A 20051-nucleotide genomic window follows, 5' to 3' on the forward strand; every position below is an offset into this window, starting at 1 on the left:
GCAGACTCCTACCTGTACCACATTTCTGTTGCCACCTTCCTAGTAGTGTCTCCTACAGCAGAGCATACTACATGACTCTTTATGCTGCATTGTGAATCACTTTGCACAGCATTGTTGGTGAACTCATCATAGAATCATAGAATGTGTTGGGTTGTAAGGGACCTTTAAAGGTCATCTAGTCCAACCCCCCTGCAGTAAGCAGGGACATCTTCAACTAGATCATCAAGCCTTTCTGGTCCCTTACACAGAAGCCCTTATTGTCTATGTATGAGTAAAGTAAATAATTTTCAGTTGTTGAAGGGTGTGGATCAATATCCAGACTAACAATTTGTTTTTATAGTTAGATTTACTATGACTATATTTTTAGTAATTGGAGGTAAAGACCAGCTCATGAGACAAATAGATGTTGCACTTACCATGGGGTAGATGGGGAAAAAAAAGAGGATGCGAGTTTGAATAGCCTATAATCAAACTGAATTGATGGGCATTTCTGAGACAAAATAACACAGTTATGTGGAACAACCTTGGATTATATAGGCCTTAAGAGCTCTACAATGGACCAATACCTGTTTCAAGAAGAGCATCACTGTAAAGTATCAAATACTTTAGCCTATCACATACATAATAATAATAAAATTCAAAAATAAAATCACGATCTCATAACCAGAGAGCAGTCATGTTTCACAGACTCAGTGTCCCAGGCTGCTGTTGTATGATGGCTGGTCAGCTTGGGATTCAGAAGTCAACCCTTAGAACTGTATAGGTGGACATTTTCTGAGCATGATTGTTATTATTTCTCTAATTTCCTGAAGTCAAGAACAGGCTTTAAGCCAACCATTTTGCAAAACTGTGACAAGACTTTCAGTAACTTTTAAGTCCTTGTTATTTACCATTTTTCTCCTCTTCTCCCCCAGATGAATCCATATAGGTAAGCCACAAACAAGCCTGATTTGTTTAACAGTGTGTGCTGCATTAGCAGTTACGTGGGATTCAACAGAAAAATCACTTGGAAAGAAAAATAACTGAAATATTAAAGTTTGAAAGCCTTGTGTGAGTCTATTTTGAAATGAATCCTTTAAGAAAGAATAAGAATTATTTGCAGAATTGGTTTATGAGAAGCTGTAGAAAAAGAAGAGGATGTGAAATAAAGACATTTCATATGAGAATAGTGTATTTCTAACCAAAGTGCTCAACTGATAACTGACATAAACTTATTAAAACCTAGAATTAAAAATCCCATCCTGCTGCCACTGAAAAGTTAATCACAGCATGAAGCTAATCCTGGATATCAGGATTTTCCCACCAATAAGCTCCGTGGTATATAAAGTAGACCCTACAGTAGCACATTTATGCTTTACATGCTAAAGCTTGAACCCATATGAAGCATCTTAAGTTAAAAAAAAAAAAGAAAAAAGGAAAAAGAAAGAAAGAAAATGAAAAAGAACCACAAAAATCAGCATTTAAGTTAATATAGGAGCATGAAAGGATGTATATAATCATCTACTTAGTGGAAGCTGCTTGTGCAGTAATTCTTAGTAAGCACTGGCTCTTCAGGTTTCTTGTAAAGCAATAAAAATTCACTACTTAAATAGATGAAAAACTGTTTTCTGCAATCAGCAGAAAAATAAATACATAAATAAATAAATAAATAAATAAAGCCAGCAGACCTAGCTATAGTTCATTAGGATTGTTTCAGCAACTTTGCAAAATAAGCCCAGTTAATGAGAGCTTTCAACACTGCAAATAGCATATTGTAACAATGAAAACATATTGGTGCAATGCTTCAAAACCCAAGAGCTTAGTCCTATCGCTTTACTCTGATGTTTTGCAATAAGGTGCAGAAACCTAATAAACAACTGATGAGGTTCTTGATAAAGTTTTTAGGCTAGTCCAGTAATGCAGAATAACACTAGTATTAAAGTGTTGGGCAAACATTTTCAGAATTGTTTCAATAGTATAACAGCCTATAAAACTGCTCAATGTTAAAGCAAAGGACATTGTCTACCTAGACTTTCGAAAAGCATTTGACACTGTCCCCCCATAGAATTCTCATGGAAAAACTGGCAGCTCATGGCCTGGATGAGCATACGATCTGCTGGATCAAGCACTGACTGGATGGGCGGTCCCAAACAGTGGTGGTCAATGGAGTTAAATCCAGCTGGCAACCGGTCACAAGCAGTGTCCCTCAGGGCTCGGTGTTGGGACCATTTCTGTTCAACATCTTTATTGATGACCTTGATAAGGACATAGAGTGTATCATCAGCAAGTTTGCAGAGTACATGAAGCTAAGCGGGAGTGTTGATCTACGTGAGGATGGGGAGGCTCTACAGAGAGATTTGGATAGATTGGACCAATGGGCCAATGCTAACAGTATGAGCTTCAACAAGGCCAAGTGTCGGGTCCTGCACTTGGGCCACAACAACCCCATGCATCGCTACAGGCTTGGGGAAGTGTGGCTGGAGAGCTGCCTGGCAGAAAAGGACCTGGGCATTCTGATTGACAAGCGGCTGACCATGAGCCAGCAGTGTGCCCAGGTGGCCAAGAGGACCAATGGCATCCTGGCTTGTATTAGAAATAGTGTGACCAGCAGAAGGAGGGAGGTGATTGTCCTCCTGTACTCAGCACTGGTGAGGCCACACCTTGAGTATTGTGTCCAGTTCTGGGCACCTCAATATGAGAGAGATATCGAGGTGCTGGAGCGAGTGCAGGGAGGGCAACGAAGCTGGTGAAGGGCCTGGAGAATAAATCTTATGAGGAGCGATTGGAGGAGCTGGGACTGTTTAGTTTGAGGAAGAGGAGGCTGAGGGGAGACCTCATCACTCTCTACAGCTACTTGAAAGGACACTATAGAGAGGTTGGTGCTGGTCTCTTCTCAAAGGTAATTAGTGATAGAACAAGAAGGAATGGGTTCAAGCTGCAACAGGGTAGGTTTAGGCTGGACATTAGGAAAAAATTCTTCACAGAAAGAGTGGTTAGACACTGGAATAGGCTGCCCAGGGAGGTGGTGGAGTTACCATCCCTGGATGTGTTTAAGACTCGTTTAGATGTGGTGTTAAGGGATATGGTGTAAGGGAGAACTTTGTAGAGTGGAGAAGATGGTTGGACTCGATGATCCCAAGGGTCTTTTCCAACCTAAATGATTCTATGATTCTATGATTCTATATCATAGAATCATAGAATCACAGAATCGTAGAATCACAGAATGTGTTGGGTTGGAAGGGACCTTTAAAGGTCATCTAGTCCAACCCCCCTGCAGTAAGCAGGGACATCTTCAACTAGATCAGGTTTCTCAGAGCCTCATCAAGCCTGGCCTTGAATGTCTCCAGGGATGGGTCCTCCACCACTTCTCTGGGCAACCTGTTCCAGTGTTTCACCACCCTCATTGTAAAGAACTTCTTCCTAATGTCTAATCTAAACCTACCCTGCTCTAGTTTAAAACCATTGCCCCTTGTCCTATCACTACATGCCCTTGCAAACAGCCCCTCCCCGGCTTTCTTGTAGGCCCCCTTCAGGTACTGGAAGGCCGCTATAAGGTCTCCCTGGAGCCTTCTCTTCTCCAGGCTGAACAACCCCAACTCTCTCAGCCTGTCTTCATAGGAGAGGTGCTCCAGCCCTTTGATCATCTTCATGGCCCTCCTCTGGACCCACTCCAACAGGTCCATGTCTTTCTTGTGCTGAGGGCTCCAGAGCTGGACACAGCACTCCAGACAGGGTCTCATGAGAGCGGAGTAGAGGGGGAGAATCACCTCTGTGTATCTCCTGGCCACGGTTCTTTTGGTGCAGCCCAGGATGTGATTGGCCTTCTGGGCTGCAAGCACACATTGTTGGCTCATGTCCAGCTTTTCATCCACAAGTAACCCCAAGTCCTTTTCCGCAGGACTACTCTCTATCGTGTCATCCCCCAGCCTGTAGTGATAACGAGGATTGTCCCGACCCAAGTGTAGGACTTTGCACTTGGCCTTGTTGAACTTCATAAAGTTTGCTTGGGCCTACTTCTCTAGCTTTTCCGGGTCCCTCTGGATGACATCCCGTCCCTCTGGCACATCGACCACACCACTCAGTGTCATTGGCAAACTTGCTGAGGGTGCACTTGATCCCACTGTATAAATCATTGATGAAGATGTTGAACGGCACCGGTCTCAGTATGGATCCCTGAGGGACACCACTTATCACCCTTCTCCATCTGGACATCGAGCCATTGACCACCCTCTGGATGCGACCATCCAGCCAGTTCCTTATACACCGAACAGTCCACCCATCAAATCCGTGTCTCTCCAACTTGGAAGGATGTTATGGGGGACCGTGTCAAAGGCCTTGCAGAAGTCCAGGTAGATGATATCCATAGCTCTCCCCTTGTCCACTGATGCAGTCACTGTGCAGTCACTCCACAAAGAATATAGTCCTAATAAGCCCATGTGCTTCTATAGACACTCTGAATTTCCAGCAGTGCAACTGTTTAGTGATTTTTTCACCACCCATTAGTCTAAGCAAACCTGCATGAAACATTACCACCAGAAAATAGCTCCATACTTTAAAAATAATCACCATAAATATCCCCACAATGACATTATTTTAAGGACTTTTTTAATATGGTTTCTCACTGTATAGATGATTGATTGCTCCAAGCTGAGAATCCTGTCGCAGGAAAAAGAAAAATACCTTCTAAGAAAATCAGTAGGCACTTTTTTATTTTCTACTTGTTTTGCGTAGTATAGGGTTAAGTATGCACTGGGCCTTCAGCATATCAGTTTCAGGTGGTAGGGATTTAGAACATGTGTTGTAGATTGGATAATTAGCTTTTTTTATGAGGAAGCATGCACAGTGAAAAAAAAAAAAGGCATCTGAGACCATAAGAAGAAGTTTTTGAAAGCTATAATGTCAGCTTGAGTTGGATTGTTGCCTGGAATGTACTCTAAGATTAACTTAAAACCTGAAGTGTATATAACATTGAAGAAAACAGTTGTTCTATCAGAAAATGATGTTTTCCTATATTTACACTTTGCTTTACACTACACTACACGTTGCCACATATGTACTTTTGAAAGCTCAGAGGATGGATCAGAGGTATAGTGTTTCTTTAAAACAATCACAGAGAAGAGAAATTTGATGTTTGTATCTCAGATTTGTCTCTAAAGCTTACCTTTCAATTGCTTTTCAAGTTCAGTAAAAGATCTTTATGTTTGTTTCTTTGTTTTTACTTTTTGTTATCAAAGATGACTTGTGACTTAATTTCTAATTTTGATTTTGAGTTGCATGACTTTTGTTTTCTTTCTTGTCCTCCCACGTTCTTCTCTAAGGTACAGGCTGTAGGGTTTCCCTTCAGCAGCTACTATGAGAGATGGTAGTAAGGAGGTAGGAATACAAAAAGTCCTCCAGTTATGCCGGGATTCAATCTCACTTTTTTTAGGGTATGCCAACTGAAAAATGGCAGGGAATATTAAATTCCCAGGAAGTCAGGCAATTCTCATATGTTTTATGGCTTGTAACTGTGATCAAACAAAGAAATAAGCAAGATTTTTTTGGTTTAGGGTGATGTTATTTATCTAAGAAAACAGAGTTTGTATGCTTTCTCTACATACATATGCATATTACACTGTCGTCAAAAAGTTGTTTGCACCTCTTAAATCATCAAAAAAACAAACAGAAAGCCTATATTTTGAGCTCATCTGTGTACTAACAGCTTTCTAGATAAGCAGATGGTTATGCCACTTATTGTGTACCTTTCCTTTCTCCCAGATAGAATAATTCTGAATGTAACTATTAAATTTGGCTAAAATTATCCCTAAATTTAAATTGGCTAACAAGTTGCTTTCCCTTTTGAGTTAGCTAAGCAAAAGAGATGACATTCAGTATCATATTAATATGTAAAACTCCATGCTCAAACAGCTGATACATCTTCTAGTTTACTAGTGGTATTTGGACACCTCTTGTTTTGGTTGTTGGAGGTGTTTTTCAGTTGAATCTTAACAAATTCATTCTATCATTCATACAAATAAGTGACCCTTGTCAGAGCAGGACGCCTATGAAGTCATAGAGTGATGTTTCCCTACCATTTCAGTGTATTGCTGCCTGTGCCTCTAGCTTCATCAGGTACCTTTTAAGGGCATCCCTACCCTTCAGTATATTGAATGTTCCTCCTAGTTTGGTGTTGTCCATGAACTTGCTGAAGGTGCACTCCTTACCATTGCCCTGGGAATTGCTGAAGATGATAAGCAGTATTAAGCATGGTAATAACCCCTAAGGAACACCACTAGGCTGGGCACTGGTGAAGTGTAGGCTACAAGCCATTGAGCCCAGTGGCCTAGACAGTTTCTCACTCATATTGTAGTCCACCCATCCAACCATATTGACCTTTTTTTACTTTAGTTCGAGTTCTTCCTAGCAGGCCTGTGGGATTAGTCCTGTAAGCAGCCCACCCGCTTCGTACATCAAACAGCTCTCACCTGTCATTCCAGAAACTCCTGGATTGCTTGCACACTACTGTGTTGTTCTCCAAGCAGATGTTGGGGTTGTTGAGGTCTGATATGACAACCAATGGGACTTCTGTCTTCTTTTTTTCTTTCTGTGCAAATTGGCATGAAGATTTGATTATCTTTTCCTTAAACAATTCCTGTAGGCAACGAATATCTGTTCTTAAACATTTTTAAGCTGTCAGACTTCCACTGTCAAATTATTTAATATAAAAATAGCAATAATAATAAAAACCAGCAGGAATATGAGATCAGATCATCTGTATGTAACCATCCTGGTTATATCTACCTTGGAAACATCTTTCTTATTACCAACTCCCCAGTAAGGGTTACAAAATGCTTCTCAGCACACTATGTAGCTTAAGAGCTCCAGTAAAATATCTATAACATGCCACACTAAGAGAACAAGATGATGGAAAGCATCTCTGATGTCCCAAGTGCCATATATCTAACTACCTTTTCTGGCAGATATGCTCTTCATTCTTTTGCATATTTGTAACGATTTGCTGTCAGTAAAGTGTTTTAGACTGATATAAGCAGTCTCTCTGTATGTATGTTTTATTATTCTGTGCACTATAGTTAAATCTTACTGTTCCTTGGACCCTGTGTCATAAGGCTGATATAGACCCATACACAAAAAAAAAAAAATTTTGAATAAATTTGAGAGCATTCAAATTACTGTTGTAAAATGTGTCAACATTTTTTATAAACATTAATCCACTCTATTTTTCTGTATAAAATATAGGTTTAGCAATTTTCTGGTAGAGAAATCTTACAGACTTTACTAATAGCTACTGATTTTTTTCATATAACTCCTATTCTATTTGGTCGTATTCTGGATGAAGGATAAAATGTATTCTTTGCCAGAATGTAAAATCACATAATCTCCTTCAACTTTTACTCCTCAGAGAGCATATATTAGATCTGACTTTGAAGCGTAAAATGCACACTGTCTTTTCAAAAATGTTTTACTCTCATCTGACAGGGTTACTCCGAACAGTTAAGAATGAGTGTTAAAACAACCACATTTCCAATGCAAATTTTGAAAGCAAAGCTACGAGTGTAATGACAGTATCTGTGATAAAATGCAGTAGGAAAATTATGTGAATTAAAGACTAAGATTATCCTCAGTGGCAAGCAGAACTGCTTCTCAGTGTTATGATAATAAAACCCCTACATTGTGATATACAAAATTATATACCCTTTTCCAGTCACAACAATGGGTGTGAAGCTGCAATGTGTTATCAAGTGATTTTGTTCTTTTGTTTTTTAACTTCAAACATCTGAATGTTAAGCATTTATTAATATATGCATAGTCTTCATTTCCTTAGCTTTTAAGTAATAAAACCAATAACACAACACTCTGAATCCCTATGAGCAAGGACTGAAATGGGAAGCCAATCTTTTGTCAGGTACTTCACCAGTTCTTGACCTGTCTCATTATCATGTTACAGAAAAAGAAATATACAGGAACATCTCTTCAAAGCATTTATACAGAAAAGCAGTGTGTATTATCGTACTTCCTTTGACCAGTCAATAAGTCTTTCTTATATTCTCTCAGGGAGGTCATGAATAGCTGAATATGTATTTACCATCTGGTACCATACTTGCACTCTTCACTTCAGGCAATAGCATAGCTAATTCTAGCTACTAACAAATTTTAAAAGATAAAGGTAATGGAGGATTCTCTTGGGAAAATCATTCCACAGTTTAATAGATACCAGCATCAGGAACTCTGACTTATAACTTATTCTTTATTAATTTCATACTATTAATTATTGTGATACCTCTTATGTGTTTAATTTTGGCTTCCTCAGAATGTTTACTTCCTTCAAATAAGCAGACACTGCTACAAAATCTTTTTGAAGACATTTTTCAGCTAAACTAAGTACAGTATAACAAAAGAAGTGTGAAGTGACTAGGTCAGTTCAGTGATTCTTTTCTCACATGTGGAAATAAATTGACAGGTTTGATTTAGATTGAATACCAGGAATCTAATAAGATGTGTCCCAGTAACAGTTGGGAATTACTTCTTACTTCAGAGCAAAACACTCCCTTTCTCTGCTGTGCAAACACAGTTTTATGCCTTTTCAGATAAAAATCATTTAAGACCCATTGTAGACCATTATTCTCTTTAATATAGAAGTTACTGACAATGGCATACATTGGTTACAAAAATTACGTGACGGTGGTGTGCACTGGTTAAAAAAAAATATATATTTATTTTTAAAGTTCCTTACAGTAAAAAGAGGAAATTATAAGTGCAAATATGGTCTAGTGTTCAAGGCTGTTTCCCCACATAAATGTACAAAATCTCTGTATCGAGAAAGGATCAGACGTTGTTATCTTTTTTGTACTAAATACAACCTGAAAGCACGAGGAATTCTATTAATGCCACTGGGACCGTCTGTGGAATAAGTATTTGTTTAGGGTATAACCCGAATTAATCTATAGACCTAATCCTAAAAATATACTCTTCACCACCTCCAACAACAAGTGCATGTACAGTTGTTCTCTCTTTCTCTATTACTCTCCATGGAGCAAATTAGTAATATGTACAATTTTATCTCAAATAAAAGTTATTTTGTCACATCTGTTGGAGAACCATTGAACACAAATGTTAGAGTCATTAATACGATGTTTTTTACTGGTGTATCTTTTTAAAGCTGTTTTGTAGCTGCTCATTCATACTTGTGTCTTAGCACAAGACTGGAGAGAAACAGTTTTTCCTTATGAAGCAGACGCTGCTTCATCTGCACCTGGTCAGATGAACTCCCGCCCCTGGTATTTTTCCAGCTATGAATAATATGAATAACATTTCTGCCCTTACCGGACCTCACATTGGAAATCTCTCCTGATTTTCAGACTCCTCCACGTGTTTTATTTTTAACTGACAGGAATTTAAACTCTGCATTGGCACCTTTCCGCTAAGCCTACGTACCTTGATTTTCTTCAGTGAACAACAATTGTAGCAAACATTGCAGAGCTTGTATGTTACATGCTTTTTTGTTTGTTTGTTGGGGGTTTATATGTTTGTTTTCTTCCTTGCATAAGCTTTGCCTGGCTCTCTATACTGCAGTTGCACTTACCCAAAATCTTATTTAAAAAAAAAAAAAAAAAAGGAGGGGTGTGGGGGAGAAGAAACATGTTGCATAATTTTCTTTATCTTGATGACAGCTTTCAGCCGTGGAATTGCATCAGTCGATAACATGATGTAATTTCTGTAAAACAAGTACCTGACGGAAAAGAGGTGAATTAAAAGCAGGCAGGTAGCTTTTTCCAGATAGACCATTTTGAACATATTTGATGACCCTCAGATCCAAAATTGCTGCCAGGTAATGGTATAAGTAAGAGTGAAGAAATATTCTGAGACAGCTTTATATTCACTATGGAATGTTTGGAAAAAATAGGGTGGGGAATTAATTTTGAAGTCTGGCTTGAGTCTCGCAGAATAGTTCAGGATCATTGTCAGAAGTGGATTAACATTAAAGCATTTTATTATCTTATTATCTAATGTTATTCATAAAGTTTTATAACCATCAGCTTAGCATTTTAAAGATTTTTAATATTGATATAATAAAACTGACTACTGCAGATAATTTTATATTTCATAATAAAAAAATAAATCTGTACTGTTAAATCAGTCATCCTTTGAACTCTCAATAAAAGGAAAATTGCCTGTATTTAGATAGCATTTTGTTCTAAGTACAGTAATATATAATGTTGCCAATTGCAGTATTTATGTTGAATATTGATTCTAACTTGAACTGATTTCCTTTTTTCTATCTTATTTGCTAAAATAGGTATTCATTTATACATTTTCCAATAGCTCCATTAAAAACTAAAATGGGAGCAAATACTTGCTGATGTTCTAATAGGTCTTTGTTTTTACGCTGGTAGGAAAAGACATTTGTTTTAGTTTTATCATTCTAAGAACAATAAATAGATGATTTTGTGAGCACTTCTGACAACTGTATTAGAATATCTAGGGTCTGTTTTTTCACACAAGTATATTTATATAAGGAAGCATTACACAAATATGCTTGTTTAACTTTGGTTAATGAATATATTCAACTGCAACAGCAAAAATCTGTCTTAACTTTGGAAACAGTTTAAAGCTTATGGATGACAGAGTATGTACAATATCCTTTTATGGCTTCTACTCCTCCTTTTGTACTTGTAGGACCCAGGTGTTCATTATCCAGAAGGGGGCCTAGAGACCAAAAGCAGCAGTTTGCATTTGGGTACCTAAATAGCCACGAGATTTTCGAACAGGAGTCTCTATCCCCTCACCTCATGGCACGCCTGGTGTGATTTTTCAAAAGACCTCTATAATCAAGACTTTCCAGACAAAAAGTCTCAGGCTTATATTTTTTGTGCATAAATGTGGGATGATCTCCTTTCTCAAAATCCACAGCTGTTTTTGGTTGCTGAGATTTAGGAAAACAAAACAACAAACCAAAGAGTAACTAATCCCCCGCACTTCTGTGTGAAGCGTACATGCCTGCAAGCTGTTTAAAGTGAGGTCCCCAGTCTGTAAGGTACTCATAACTCTGATCCGCGTCTGACATGTTTGAACCTAAGGAGCTGAGGGATCCTGCCAAAGAGCCAGTCCCCTCAAACGCATAGGTCTGAAGTGAATCATATGGAGGAACAGTAGGATCTGTATTTGCTTCTTCAAGCTTTTCTGAAATGAATTGCCTGAAGATTGCACTGTCAGGGCCAACCTGCAGAGACTGTCTGTAGAGGCTGTGGATTTCTGTGGTGACCTTCTTTCGAGGTTTGTGCGTTCTCATGACAGTGCGGGTCCTCAGTGCTGAAATATCAAAGGCTTCTGTGTCTTCCTCACCCCCTCCTTCATCGTCATACCTGACAATGTTCTCTCTGAATTCTTCCATTTTCTCTGAAAAGAGAGACTTCTTCCTCTGCTGCCTTATTGCTACAATTGCCAAAAAGAACACTGACACACAAAAAAACAACAACAACAAAAAAAATCATCCAAGGGAAAATATAAACAGAATCAGAGACTTTGAATGTCTTTGGAAAGACTTGAAAAATGGTAACATTTCTTAATATCAATGCTATTGCAAAGTGAAGCTATCTTAACATATTTATAGAGCTGTAATTTTTATGGATTTTATGGTTTTGAGGTGAGCATAGTAAGTGGTGGGAAAATGGCTACAATGGGGCTTATAAAATAGGTGAATGAAATGGAGCGGTTCTTTTGGTAGATGGGAGTTTGAAAATGACAGAAAGACAGGTTATGCTTTTTGAACTTGCCTTGATTTATCACATAATATATCAATTTCACATTCAGAATTTGAATTCTTAATCTCTCACGCTCTCTCGAATCAAAGCCCCAGGAAGATCAAATGAAAAATGAGGCAATGAGCAAGATATCTTCCTCAGTTGGTTGAATCATTCAGTTCCACAGTCTATGCAGTGTGTGGTTCAGTTATTTCTGTTATGTTGGTTTGGAAATTTTAAAATTATCACTAAATTTTATGTCATGTTGTAGCAGTACTTACTACCAAGGCCTATGAATCAGAGCAGCTTGTTTCTCTCATATATGAGAGATTTTTTAAATTTTATTTTAAAGCATTATTTCTTAATGCTACTTCATTTCATTTTTAGCTGAATGATCCCTTTGAAATAGTCTATGACTTTCACAGATATTAATGATTTCGGTTTTTAATGAAATCTTACTGTAATTTTTTACTCAGGACATAACATGATGCAACTACCAACAATGGCAGGATTTTACTTCACTTAGGGATATGAGGGACTTGAAGTAGTTCTTTATTTCTACATAGTTACCGTATACTGTTTCATTTGATTGGGAGATACAGACCCCAAACTTGAAAGCATTGGAAACAAGAATTTCTACAATGTTATTATAAGTTTACAGAACACAGATGGTTTCAACTCTCCAAAACCTTTGCATGGTGAACTCTTCTAATGGCACAAAACTTCAGATTTCAGATAAGTGGCAAACCTATTATGTATAGAAACTTTTGTTATTTCACTTTGAATAATAACAAAAATACATTTGAAGATTTAATGGATTTAAAATATATGTGTCTGTAAACAGTGTGGTAGATGACTTTCTTTTTCTTTCTGATTAATATATTTATCTATATCCCTGCTTTGACTTTTGTGCTGTGGATAGGCCCAGTAGACACCAAGGGTTTATTCCGTCTGGAGAGAGGACCTTGATGAATAATTCCACTGACAGCCTGGGTAACACAGTTATATAGTTTGCCTGATCCTCAGTCCCTTAAGTGCATAACACAAAGTGATCAGATTCAAATATCCTGCAACAATCAAAGAAAAATTGAAATGCATGCTGGCCTTCCTGTAAGCTCACATTGGCTGCCAGTTCTAAGGCTGCTTTCCAGTGCCACTGCTGAAGATTGCCTGGGACAAGGAAAGTTCAGATTTAAATAAAGTGACTCTGGGAGTGCAGGCAAGTCTAGAAACCACAAATCCAATCGTGTGTTCCTGTTTTCTCTGTTGGAAAGCAGGAGATGGAAGTAGGGGAACTAGTGCATCCCTGGACTTTGTTATGGAGTCAAGAAATGGCTAGTGTCTGACCAAGGGTACTCCCATCTAGACATAACAATTGTGACATTTCCTTCCTTTGTTTTCTTCATTGCCCTGTCTAGTCAATGTATTCACATGGATAAATAAAAACACATGTGTTTTTTTGTAGACTATTCTGTTTCTGCTGATTTCTTCATGTCACCTAATTTTAAGAGCCCAAAACCACAAGAAGATGCAGACTCATAATTAACAGGAGTGCATGCTGCTTCTGGGCAACTCATTTAACTGTGGGACTAAATTACAGGGTTCTGTTTGAGGAGAAATTTCAATGAGTTCTCACGAAGAGATTCAGTCAGGAGGTCAAAGGTACAACACGAAATAATTAGAGACAGTTTCTATTCTTTATGCTAAGGAAAATAAGCCATAACCTTGTGGACAGAATGCAGAATATGGGTGATTTTTAACTTGTTAAACTTCTTTTTTCACTCGTGTAAAGTCAAAATAATTCCATTAGTTTTATTGGACTTGTATTTCTTGTCTTCTGTTGCTACTATGGCAGATCAAAATAGAGCATCAGAATAGAGCTGCAAGCTTTCATTTTCAAGCCTCGGCTTTCTTGTAGTTAATGATGATATGCTTAGTGTTGTATGCTGTTATTTATAAATGGATAGAGGTCATATTGTATAACGAGGGTAGAAAAAAGTATGTTCTTTACCTAGTTATCCTTCATATGGGAAAAAAGTTTCCTTAAAATTTTGTATTTCTTTCAGTGATATAGAAGTTTAACAATATTACTATTTTATTTGCTCTCATTAACAAATACATTGAGAGAATAATTTCCAGTGAACATTTTTGTTTCTTAAGGCAATGTAATTTCTGATATTATTACTTCTTTCTTTCTGGACATTATATTTGTGTAGCTAGATATTATGCTGTGGTTTTCTTCTTTTGGTTCTGATTGATTATATTTTTCCTTTTTTTTATGGTACGTTTGCACAATTTATAATGATGATTTGATATTACACTGCTGAGTGAAATCCTGATTCTGTCTTCATTTTTGAGTTGTTTGTTAGTAGTTTTATTAGTGGAAAAATAGTTTTACTAACACAATCCATCAGTTGTTTTGTAGTATTTTTAGATATGAGGTTTTATGAAACTGCTATATATACTGCTATATGGCATAACATGGATATGCCATGTTATTACATGGGCAACAGGGATTTGGAAGTCTTCCCCTATTGCTTTGTTGTCATCAGCTTGAATTTGGTCTTGAGGCCCATGACCACCATCAGTGACCAAGTTCTAGGGTCAATCATTTTGCCTGGAAAAGAAACCTACGCGGCTCTATCACTTCTCTCTGTTTCCTGGCCTCAGAAGCTGTCATACCTTAACCTCACTGACTCAGACAGGTACAGACTTTCAGGATGGATATTTAGTCTTTGGGGAATGATTAGTGTGGTGTGCCTGCTGTTATAATGTGCCAGTGTCATCAAATCACTCATTGAACACTGCAGGAATATCCTTTTGCTGAAAAAAAAGGAAGGGCACTTTAGCAGTGATAGCTGCATGCTTCAGCAGGGGAAGAAGTTCTTTCCCTGAGTGCTGTCACTCCAATATATCTTGGAGCAGCCATAGCCCCATGCAGTGCAGGAACAGCCAGCCTTGGGTGGTTGGTCTGGTTTTGAGTGCCATGCATGACCCTTTGCAGAGCTACAAGCACAACTCCTGTGCATTTAAAACAATCTCAAACCCACTTTTCACATCCACAAGCTCCCGAATGTAATGGAGGGTAATTTGGTGTCCTGTGAGAGGAAAAAAGGAGATGCCCAACATTTGGAGAAAAGGCTGTCTGCAGTTGCAATCTTGTTTTTTGACAAAGAAAGATCCTGTTTGTTTGGAGTTGCTTTCTGAGAGTATTGAATTCTCTTTTTCTTTTATTGCTTTGTATTGATCTTAGCTCTACATCTGTCATAACTAAGGCAGATTAAGTGGGGTACTACTCCTTCTAATATATACTAGACAGTTTCCTTGTGTAATGCTGTCTTCAGCTTTACCTGGGCTCAATTCAGACTTTGGACCAATACAGACAAATAGGACCATGACTCAACTACAGCAAACTTTTAGGACGTTGTGTTAGAATTCAAATTTTACTGAAAACTAGGGGGAAGGAATTATAGTGAAGAAAACAGAAAAGAAATGAAACCTTTGCCTTATTGCATTTTTTCTTGCTAGCACAGTACTTCCAAGCTTCCAGTCAAAGGAACATCTTTGTCACTTAATCAAGATTACTGTAAAAGGAAACAAAGTAATTAATCTTGCTTATACTTACCTAGGAGTATTAGTATGCAAGCCAAAACAGCAACTAAAGCTTCTGTGCTGAGACCCATGGCATACATGAAAGCTCCGTATCGACAGTAGAAGGTGTTAACTTCGGTGTCACAGTTGCAGACAGTGATAGTGAGAGTATTTGTACTCGTCAGCGGTGGGTTTCCATTATCCAGAATTAAGATTGGCAAGTAAAAATAAAACTGGTCTTGCCTCCTGAAGCCACTTTTTGCTGTGAAAATTCCGGCTGTGTTATCTAGAAGATAAATTTTTATGCATGATAAGCATTTATCACTTTTTAACAACAAAAATACAATTCCAGTGGCATCTGACCTATTTAAAAACAATGGTACTATGCAAAGCTACATATTAAGAAAGTTAAAAGGTAAAAGTAGGCACTGATGTGTGCTGGGGTTTTTGTGCCATTCGTGAAAAATTGCATTTTTTTTGACATATGTGTTCCAGGGGCAATAATAAAATTTGTCCTAGGAGCACTGTTTTTAATGTTCAGAGATAAAAGAAAAAAAAAATTCCACCATGTTCAGTACCTGACACCTGCTCAGACTAATTAATTGGTTCTTAAGATGGTTCCATATAACCAGCTGCTACCAATCCACCAGTCCACAGATGAAATATAGACAGTTTACCAATAAAAAGGCTTCAAAAGTGTGTCTGGCAGCACACAGAGAAAGCAGGTGGCACGGGAAAGAAGAGAAAGCAAGAAAAAACTCCAATAAAATAGTCTTTTATTTCTTTCCCTGACTCAAAAACTAGAGCTAGTTGAACTTCTACTATCTAAATTAGAAAAAAGTTGCTAGAGGCTCTCACCTTGCTTTGTATTTAACTATTAGTGTTTAGAAATCAGTTCTGTGCAAAACACAGTAAGCAGCTTAAGTTCAGCTCCTGCTGCATATCAGCTAATTCAAATCTGAAACTTAGCATGTTGCAAAACAAATTATCCCTGTCTAAACCTGTGTATAAAGGAAAAGAAGAAAAATCTATAAATATTTACATGTCAGAATTTTTTATCATGGCAGGGTGAATTACTGCATGTGTACATACATGTATGTAGGATAAAAAAGTATTTCTAATCTTACCTGTATAATGGACCTACCCAAACAGTCTGCTGAAGTTAACGCCCTCACATTTAAGTTCTTTTAGGTTTCTGTCATAGTGCAGAAAGCAACTCCGGAGAGAGTTACAACTCCAGATATAAAATGTTCCAGATATGTAGAGTCACTTTTGCCTTTGCCTGGGACTATACCAATTCACACAGCCATTCCTATGAAAGGCGGCAGAAAAGGAGGGACTGAGGGCTGATTTTACAATATATTAGAAGACTGTTCTTTTTCCCATCTATAGCCACCAAGAGGAAATGAGTGTATTGCTTTGGGTGTGGCTCTGCTAGGGCTTTGTGCAGAATGAGCAAAGGTGGGAATTGTGTACAGCTTGTACATAATTTGACTTTACTGTAACAACTTACCTCTTCCTGGCACTGAGTGAGAGGATAATGAGGTTGGGAATTGAAATACATATTAATACATTGACTTTGGAGATATTGAGAGAAGTAGTTTGCCGTTGAACATAGTCTGAACTTTCAAAAATTTATTTCCATTGATTCATTCATCTAGCCAGAACATTCAAATAATAAGCAAATTCAATAAGAATAATGTGTACTTTTAGCTGAGTATGAAGAAACACTTCTCTGTAGTCTCAGCAGACTGACTCTAAGTGGCCATCTTCCCTAAGTTCCATCAGATGTTGCACTTGTGTTTTCACCGCAGACTGATTTTGCTTGATCTCTATATCACTCTTTTAATGAAAGTCTCAATCATTATTAGTTCTGAATAACATTAAAATACATATAGAAGATATTTGTATGATGCCATCCGTGATCAGCATATGCAGTTTAAAATGTATCAGGAAATAAGATTATATTCCTATTTATATATGTTTATAATTGTGGTCTTGCTGAAGTGATAAAGTAACAGACATATTAACAGCAATCTTCTCTTTCTGGTGATCTTGTTTCTTAGACAAGTAGATAATTTTAACAAGAAAGTTGGTATTTCCCACTATATCCTACATTAAGAAAATAAACATTAAGGAATACCAGTGCATTTTTATCCCAGCATTTTCTTTTTCCTTGAAATAGAACTGCTTTTTATGTTTATGTTGAAAAAGGAAAATAAACTGTTTGGTATTACTGAATTGTTGTTTTGAAATGTACCTCATGAAATGTTCATATCTTATAATGACAATTTCTATTTAAGTGTAAATTTTTATAAAATTAGTGATGTGAAGATCACAAGAAGCATGCGCCTTTCATTACAATGGTCTTAAAGATCTACATAAATGACACTACCTTGATTATCTTTGACAGTAAAATGTGAGTTGTTTGTGGCCTCCTGAGCCAATGAGAAGTAAAAATGGTGACCTTCTGCTGAGTCATCTTGATCCACTGCACTGATGCTTTGAATTAGCTGAAAACACAGGTAAACAGAATTGTTTTTAGAATAAAATTATTTACTTGTTCTTTAAAACAATAAAAGGACACATCAGGTATGTTAAACTGTTGATGCTAGAGGTGGGTTCTGTGAATAGATATTGAGTGCATTTTGTGCAGTCACAAATATACACCTTCTATACCCAAACAGGCTTATTGAGACTCATATTCTGCAAATACTCTGCTTTGATTTTTCATCTGTTTGAGAGAGGCAAGCATTAAAACCTTGAGAAAAAGTAAAAGATTTTCTGGATCAAAAGACCAGGGGTAAGTGAAGTTTCCATAAATAAAAAAGTAATCATATATATAGTGTTTTGTCCTTTTTTTTTCAAGGTGAAAAATACATCATTCTACATTTGAACAAATCCCCCTATACAAAATCCATTTCCTTCCAGCCCACAAACACATTGACATCATTCATCTGATATATTGTAGCTCCAGTAAGTGAAATATGGTGACAAGTTCACGTGCTGAATTGTTGATTCTGGATATTATAACAGTTTGATTATGGAACTTCTTGGCTGATTTTTCTCAAGAAAGCAAAATAGCCTTCATTTACAAATATGTCAAAACAGATAGTCATTGCAAGATAAAATAAAAAATAACAGTTATCATTCAAAAGAATATCTTTCATCTCTGTAAATAAACAACCACATCACAGTTAACAAAATCAGCAATATTTCTGCTTAAAAAGAGCTTATGTTTGTTACTTTATCAGTAAATATTTAATGACATGAGCATCAGCATATGTGTGTAAGGGAGTATCCTCACTTATCAGGAGGAAAGTGAACTGATGCAATCCCACCAACTTTCAGAAAAGATAGTGTCCAATTTAAACTTGGCTCTATTTTATCAGTCGTCTCGTGCCTTGTAGATATTTGTACCCAAGAGACTTGAAGGCTCAACTTTCCCCAGACCTTTCAGAAAGCACCTGAATGCTCCAAGCGGTGCTTTAAAAGCGAAGCAGTAAGTCAGTGGAAGTGACTACAGCCTTCCATCTGTGCCTTTGAAAACTCTTTCCCGATTAAGACATTTTTCAGTCAAAGATCTAAGACTTCAGCACGCATTCTTTTTCTTTGCAAGCAAGCTAAGTTTGATCAAATCATCACAGCAGAGTTCAAAATGTAGCTCACACCCCAGAAGCTTTGTACTCCTAGCACTCTGCCCTTTTTATATGTGAAATTTATTTCAAATCTATATTTTCACTGTATGGAAAAATGAGGAACCTTGAGTTTTTTTATTGCCACTAATGAGAGGAATGATTGTTCAGGGATGTACCTGGTAACAGTGTACAAAGGATGAAGCTTCTTGAGGGTATTTTTCCCTTTTCTCAGAGCAAACAAGATAGCTAAGGTGATGCAAATACAGGTATAGGCACGCAGCTCAAGAAACTAGTGAAGAGCAATAACTGATCACTAATATTACCTTCATAATAAAACACAGGTTTCATTTAAAAGGGAATACAGTTTCCAGAATATGGTCAATATGAACAGCAATAGAGAACAAAACTATATATCCAGTCTAAAACACAAGCAAAGGCACATTTTCATGATAATATTCTGCCATATACCTCAAAAACTTAAAAGCATGGAGTAGTTGACTGCCTGGTAGTATTGATGAAAACTTATTGAAAACTTATTTCCTCAATCCCAAGTGGTCTCACTGAATTGGAATTATGGAAATGTCCAGAAGGAAGAAGAAAGCTTCTCTGTTACAGTCCTTTCTGCCTCTAAGGGCTTTCTCTCTACCAAGTTCAACTTAAGGCATAGACTGTCCATCTGAACAAACATCAGTACCATTAATTTTGATGCTATAGTACTCTGAGTGTATAATTTGGAGTCCTTTGAGTGTGCTTCTATTACCATTAGACAGATGGAAGGAAGTAGGAACAGATTTGCCACGTCTGTCTTTCTACTTCAGTTTCTTTTGTTTTCCACCCAATGTCCTTCAATAGGAGCTCTGCGGTGGTTTCTAGGATGTAAGAGATCTGATCACCCACCTGTTTTGGGAGTACAGAATTGGTTTTGTTCAAATTGGCAGAGATCTTAGAAGTAGTAAGTTTTTTTTCCCGTTGCTTAATAATGTTTAATGACCATCAGAGTTTAGTGCAGGTAAAAGATCAAAATGTTCATTACTGTAGTCCACACCTGAATTTTCCAGGTAGACCTTCTACCTCAAGAGCAAGATTCTCCTTTTGACTACTTCTT

At 37.4% G+C, this 20051-nt stretch overlaps 1 protein-coding gene across 3 annotated transcripts in view; it reads right to left on the reverse strand.

Moving 5' to 3' along the window:
- Positions 1-8640: 8640 nt before the first annotated feature.
- The window catches only part of CDH19 (cadherin 19), a 66249-nt gene continuing 54838 nt past the window's right edge, over positions 8641-20051 (reverse strand). For all 3 annotated transcript variants that reach the window (XM_054193078.1, XM_054193079.1, XM_054193080.1), the window contains 3 exons: positions 17704-17821; positions 15343-15594; positions 8641-11430 (listed from right to left, as the gene is read on the reverse strand). In XM_054193078.1, the coding sequence (XP_054049053.1) occupies positions 10940-11430; positions 15343-15594; positions 17704-17821 (861 nt within the window). In that variant the 3' untranslated portion in view covers positions 8641-10939. The remainder of the gene's footprint in view (positions 11431-15342; positions 15595-17703; positions 17822-20051) is intronic.

The sequence above is a fragment of the Rissa tridactyla genome, chromosome 2 (genome assembly GCF_028500815.1).
Source record: "Rissa tridactyla isolate bRisTri1 chromosome 2, bRisTri1.patW.cur.20221130, whole genome shotgun sequence".
Lineage (NCBI taxonomy): Eukaryota > Metazoa > Chordata > Aves > Charadriiformes > Laridae > Rissa > Rissa tridactyla.